This window comes from Garra rufa, chromosome 8, assembly GCF_049309525.1.
Source record: "Garra rufa chromosome 8, GarRuf1.0, whole genome shotgun sequence".
Classification (NCBI taxonomy): domain Eukaryota; kingdom Metazoa; phylum Chordata; class Actinopteri; order Cypriniformes; family Cyprinidae; genus Garra; species Garra rufa.
This window is the reverse complement of record NC_133368.1, coordinates 50,757,309-50,764,031: the sequence shown is the minus strand read 5'-3', so window position 1 is coordinate 50,764,031 and position 6,723 is coordinate 50,757,309. Positions and strand designations below refer to the sequence as shown.

At 36.4% G+C, this 6,723-nt stretch overlaps 2 protein-coding genes across 3 annotated transcripts in view; one reads left to right on the top strand and one right to left on the bottom strand.

Annotated features, from left to right (window-relative positions):
• The window catches only part of LOC141340483 (neuroligin-4, X-linked-like), a 226,998-nt gene that overhangs the window by 134,385 nt on the left and 85,890 nt on the right, over positions 1–6,723 (bottom strand). The window lies entirely within an intron of this gene.
• mxra5b (matrix-remodelling associated 5b) overlaps positions 1–6,723 on the top strand; it is a 99,558-nt gene that overhangs the window by 83,810 nt on the left and 9,025 nt on the right. Inside the window, exons 7-10 of the mRNA XM_073845858.1 lie at positions 3–53; positions 142–271; positions 1,945–2,335; positions 4,330–6,645. Of these exons, the coding sequence (XP_073701959.1) occupies positions 3–53; positions 142–271; positions 1,945–2,335; positions 4,330–6,645 (2,888 nt within the window). The remainder of the gene's footprint in view (positions 1–2; positions 54–141; positions 272–1,944; positions 2,336–4,329; positions 6,646–6,723) is intronic.

The following is a 6,723-nucleotide window of genomic DNA, read 5'->3' as shown; positions in this document are numbered from 1 at the left end:
CTTGTGACCGTGCCCACGGGCATCTCCAAACAAGTCCAGCGCATTAACTTTGGGTAAGTCACTTTAAAACATCAGCATGAAGAAATAAACACAAGTTTATGTTGAAAGTAGTTTTGTAACAATGCATTTGCTCTATAACAGGTTTAACACTATAAATCAGATCACAGATGCATCCTTTGCTGGACTTCGAAAACTAGAGCTGCTCATGATGCACGGCAATAATGTGCAGAAAATACCTGATGGTGCTTTTCAGGATCTCGTTTCACTACAGGTAAATGAATTTTATGCATATAAACAAAATTGTTCCAATTTGAGTATTAGGATCCAATGCAATTGCCTCAAAACTAAATCCAAAAATCCTCAAAAAAAAAAAAAAAAAATGATCTGCTCAGTCTGCGTCTGCATTGTTTAATTGATCATTTTTCAGTAGCAGAAGCAGCAGATGGGTGTTTTTAGACAGTGGCATCAAACTGAGTGTTTTCAGAGGGGGAAAAAATAAAAAAATTATCTTAGTTATTATGCATACTGATGTTTTAAGTGAATATGATATTATTGCATGAAAATGAAATTGTTTCCATTTGAGTGTTATGATCTAATTGCCTTAAAACAAATAAAATTACTCAAAATGAATAATTAATAATAAATGCATTGCTGATTGTTAATATTAAAGCATAATTAGCATTAACCAAAGAAACTTTATTTATTAAGTGTTACCTTCAAATTACTATTACAAAAATCGGATTGTTTGATTGTATGCATATAAGCAAAATTGTTTCAATTTGAGTATTATGATCCAATGCAATTGCCATAAATAAAATTACTAAAAATTAATAATTAATAATAAATGTATTGCTAATTGTTAATATTATTGAATGCATTAATTAGCATTCACCAATTTAACCTTATTTCTAAAGTGTTACTTTCTACTTACCATTAAAAAACATGGTAAAAAAAAAAACATGATTATGTTTGATGTTATGCATATAGGCAAAATTGTTTCCATTTGAGTCTTATGATCCAATGCAATTGTCCTAAAAGAGTAAAATGACTAAAAACAAATCATTTATCATAAATGCATTGCTAATTGTTAATATCATTCAATGCATTTATTATAACAACAAATTAAATAATAATAAATGCATTGCTGAGTGTTGTTTTTATTTAATGCATTAATTATCATTAACCAATTTAACCTTAATTCTAAAGTGTTCCCTTCAAATTAGCTTTAAAAAATCTGATTATGTTTGATTTTATGCATTTATGCAAAATTGTTTCCATTTGAGTATTATGATCTAATGCAATTGTCATAAAACAAATAAAATTACAAAAAATTTATAGTTAATAATAAATGCATTACTGATTGTTAATATTATGTAATGCATTAATTAGCATTCACCATTTTAACCTTATTTCTAAAGTGTTACATTAAAAAAAGTAAAAATCTGATTATGTTTGATTTTATGCATATAAGCAAAATTGTTTGCATTTGAGTATTATGATCTGATGCAATTGCCATAAAAGAAATAAAATTAATAAAAATTCATAATTCATAATAAATGCATTGCTGATTCTTAATATTGTTAAATGCATTAATTAGCATTAACCAATTTAACCTTATTTCTAAAGTGTTACATTCAAATTACCATTAAAAAAAAATCTGATTATGTTTGATTTTATGCATATAAACAAATTGTTTCCATTTGAGTATTAATGATCCAATGCAATGACTTTAAAACAAAATCCAAAATCTTATTTAATTGATCCGAAGAGAAGAGACTTCTTTAAAAAACATTAAAAATCTTACTGTTCAAAAACCTTTGACTAGTAGTGTAGGCGGATATAAGAAGAAAGACACACTGATGTAATATTAAACCGACTAGAACTGTTTGATGGCTTTTTGGTTTTTGTCATAATGACTCATCATGACTTCACTGTTTCCTGCAGGTTTTAAAAATGAGCTACAACAAGCTGAGAGTCATTACCGGTCACACCTTCTCTGGCTTGACAGCCCTTATTAGATTACATCTGGACCACAACCGGATCGAGTTCATCCAGCCGGACGCGTTCAGTGGGCTGACGTCACTCCGGCTGCTGCATCTAGAGGCCAACCATCTGCAAAAGCTCCATCCTGCTACTTTCAGCACGTTCTCGCTCCTGCGGCGCTTCCCCGTCTCCACCCTGAAGCATCTGTACCTGTCTGAAAACCTCCTGAGCACGCTGCCTAGAAACATGCTGGAGAACATGCCGCAGCTGGAGAACCTCTTCCTGTATGGAAACCCATGGAGCTGTGATTGCCGGATGGGTTGGTTACAGGACTGGAGCGCTCGAAACCCAGGTGCTTCAGATGTTCAGCACAGTATTATCCAATACAGCTCAAACGATTGGGATCAGTACGATTTTTAAATTCATCCATCAATTGTTTGATCAGAAATGCAGAAAAAATAATATTGTAAAAGCTTATTTAAAACTAGATTTAAAAAGTTCATTTTTAAGTTTGATGGTTTTTAATCTGAAATAGTTTGAAGTTTAAGTCTTGAATGTTTTGAAGGCAATACAGTCTGTCAAGTTGCTAGCATGTTTTAGCATTATTAGCAAGTTGCTAACATGTTCCTAGCATGATTAACAAGTCACTAGCATGTTGTTACCATGTTTAGCAAATTGCTAGTATGTTGTTAACACATTTTTAGCATGAGTAACATGTTGGTAGCATGACTAGTAAGCTATTAACATGTTATTAAAATGTTTCTAACACTATTAGCAAGTTGTTAACATGTTGCTAGCATGACTAGCAAGTCTCTATCATGTTTTTAGCATGTTTAGCAAGTTGTTAGCATTTTGCTAATATGTTTATAGCCTGATTAGCATGTTGCTAACTTGTTTCTAGCATAAGCAAGTTTCTAGCACGGTTTAGCATTATTAGCAAGTTGCTAACATGTTCCTAGCATGATAAACAAGTCACTAGCATGTTGTTACCATGTTAAGCAAATTGCTAGCATGTTGTTAACACATTTTAAGCATGAGTAACATGTTGGTAGCATGACTAGTAAGCTATTAACATGTTATTAAAATGTTTCTAACACTATTAGCAAGTTGTTAACATGTTGCTAGCATGACTAGCAAGTCTATATCATGTTTTTAGCATGTTTAGCAAGTTGTTAGCATTTTGCTAATATGTTTATAGCCTGATTAGCATGTTGTTAACATGTTTCTAGCATAAGCAAGTTGTTCGCATGGTTTAGCATTATTAGCAAGTTGCTAACATGTTCCTAGCATGATTAACAAGTCACTAGCATGTTGTTACCATGTTTAGCAAATTGCTAGCATGTTGTTAACACATTTTAAGCATGAGTAACATGTTGGTAGCATGACTAGTAAGCTATTAACATGTTATTAAAATGTTTCTAACACTATTAGCAAGTTGTTAACATGTTGCTAGCATGATTAGCAAGTCTGTCATGTTTTTAGCATGTTTAGCAAGTTGTTAGCATGTTGTTAACATGTTTATAGCCTGATTAGCATGTTGCTAACATGTTTCTAGCATAAGCAAGTTGCTCGCATGGTTTAGCATTATTAGCAAGTTGCTAACATGTTCCTAGCATGATTAACAAGTCACTAACATGTTGTTACCATGTTTAGCAAATTGCTAGCATGTTGTTAACACATTTTTAGCATGAGTAACATGTTGGAAGCATGACTAGTAAGCTATTGACATGTTATTAAAATGTTTCTAGCACTATAAGCAAGTTGTTAACATGTTTATAGGCTGATTAGCATGTTGCTAGCATGTTTTAGCTTTATTAGCAAGTTTTCTAACATGTTGCTAGCGTGATTAACAAGTCTCTATCATGTTTTAGCATGTTTAGCAAGTTGCTAGTATGTTGCTTACGTGTTTCTAGCATGATATTGTTATTTGAGTATTGTAAATAAATGTTATTCTTTTGAACTTTTTTTATTTAACAAAGAATCCTAAAAATAAAAAAGTATCACAGATTCGTTAAAAATTCTTCTTAACATTGATAATAAATTAGAAGAATGATTTCCGGATGATTGTGTGAGACTGAAGACTGGAGTAATGATGCTGAAAATTCTGCTTTGATCATATTCTGTTTTGTAATATATTAGTAACATATTAAAAATCTTTGGTATTTTTGATCAAATAAATGCAGCATTAATGAGCAGAAAAGACTTTAGAAAAATATTACAAATCTTACTGACAGGGTTGCCAGGTTTTCACAAAAAAAACACCCAATTGCTACTCAAAACTAGTGAAAAAAACTGAGTGAAAAATAAATTCCATCTTTTAAATCTGAATTTGTTTTATTTTCTTAGGTGTGATGAAATGCAAAAAGGACAGATCATTTTCCAGCGGTCAGCTCTGTCCACTATGCGCATCTCCTAAACATCTTAAAGGACAAGACATCTCGGATCTCAAAGAGTTCATCTGCTCTGGACCAGCGATCAGCTCTTCAGGAAAGAACGTCTCACAAGAGGACAACCTGAGTGAACTTCTGCCCATTGACCGAATCAAACCACCATTTGGAAATGTCTCCCTTGGTTTATCCGATGAGCATGGGACTAAAGTGGATTTGACCTGCCAAATACTTGAACCGAGAGAGTCCACTAAAATCAGTTGGAACTATACAAAATCTCTAGAGATTGCTGCTAATGTAACGCTCTTCTTTGACCTGGAGTGTCCTGTGGACCGAGACAACTATGAAAGCTTTTGGAGGCTTCTAGCGTACTACAGTGAAGTTCCTGTGCATCTGCGAAGGGAAATCATGCTGAGCAGAGAGCCAGAGCTGAGCTACAGATACAAACAGGACATTGAAAAAGACGCCTACTTTTACACTGGTGTCCGAGCCAATGTTTTAGCCCATCCATCTTGGCTCATGCAGTCCTTTGTGAACATCAAGTTAAACAGGCCTTATTCCTCCTCCAAGAGTGTGAGACTCATTCTTAATACTCATTTGACTACCAACACAGATAGGGAGCCCATCAGATCTTGGGTCATGATTGAACATGACAATAAAACCCAAACAAGCTTCAGTTCTGTTGTGGGTGATACAGTTGAAATTGACTGCCGTGTGCAAAGCTCTGGAAACGCAGCTGTTTATTGGATGATGCCTGACGGGTTGAAGATTAAAGCTGCGGCTTTCGGCTCAGCAGACAAAAGAGTGACCGTTTCTAGCAGTGGCACGCTTCACATTAACTCTGTCGAGCACAGAGACTCAGGAGTTTATTATTGCATTGCTGAGGTTGCAGGAGATATTGATGTTCTGCCATTCCGTTTATCCATTATGGAGTCTTCAACCCCGCTTCCAGGTGAAGAAGTCGGAAACCCTTTAAGCAAGTTCGTCGGCGAGTCTGCATCTTTGCCCTGTCTCTCTACGGCAACTCCAGACGCTGTGGTGAATTGGATATTTCCAGATGGGAGTGTTTTGAATGCCAAAGCAAATACATCCAGGGCTTTAGTCTTTCCCAACGGGACCTTGTTTATCCCTCACAGTCAGCTTAACAATAATGGATATCACAAATGCATCGCTATGAACCAACACGGTGTGGATGCACTGGCAACTAAACTAACTGTTATGAGACGGAAAGGAATCCAACCTCTGCGACAGTATCCTATCAGACCGCAGTCTGCTGCAGGAGTGTCCACTCAGGTAAAAGCCTTTTTGGAAGACGTGGAAGAAGCTTCTGGAGATGGAACCCAGGAGAGAATAGTTCCAAACAGAAGCTTTATTAATCGAAGGAGGGGTTCGAATGCAAGAGCTCAAGGACGTTTTGGGAACATCCGCCTCAGGCGGCCCTTTAGTAAGGGTGTGAATGGACAACCAAACAGAACAAACCAAAGAACTGTTAATGCCAAGAACAAAATAGACCCTCAGAAATGGGCCGTTCTGTTGGCCAAAATCCGTGAGAAAACCTCTCCAAAAAACTCCTCTCTTAATACTGTCCAACATGGCACAGATCATTCAGAGAGCTCTTCAGGAGACTCCAGTCCACATGAAGAATTAAGCACTTTCAGCACGCCACACCAAACGGATGTTTATCACATGCATGCAATTACACCTCATATCAAAGGACAAAATGATAACATATACCTAACGGCTCCTCCAGAATTACAAACTAGCTCAGACGAGGTGCCTTACTTCTCAAATCCCACATCTGGACCCCATTATGTTATGACAGAGGTGAATGTAGAAAGAGGGCATGCGCGCACAATAAGTGGTCCAAATAACCAAGTATATTCGGGGTCTGTCATCAAACCGGAGTCTAAGACTGAAATTGAACTTAATCTCTCCGGAAAGACCGGCGTCCAGTCGCAGACTGGGGGGTTTGATGCTAGACAGCCTGACAGCATTTTATCTGCAACCACATCAACCAGCAGTAATAGCCCGCATGCTCCACCAAGTTCAACGCCATCCAGAGCAAAAGATCAATGGAGCTCCAGGCGAAGATTTGGAGGTAGACGACGAATAAAATTGAGGAGGCCGATCTCAAAGCTTCCAACAAGAACACCATGGTCAACATCTACAACTTCAGGAGTTCATGTTCAAACTAAACCTCCAAAAGCAGATCCCACAAACCCAGCTGAAGACACATCAATCCATCCAATGACTACAACTACTTCTCACATTTACTCCAGAACCCCGTCTGGAGACAGATTGATCCATCCAACGTCTACAACTATTGCTCACACTTACTCCAGAACCCAATCTA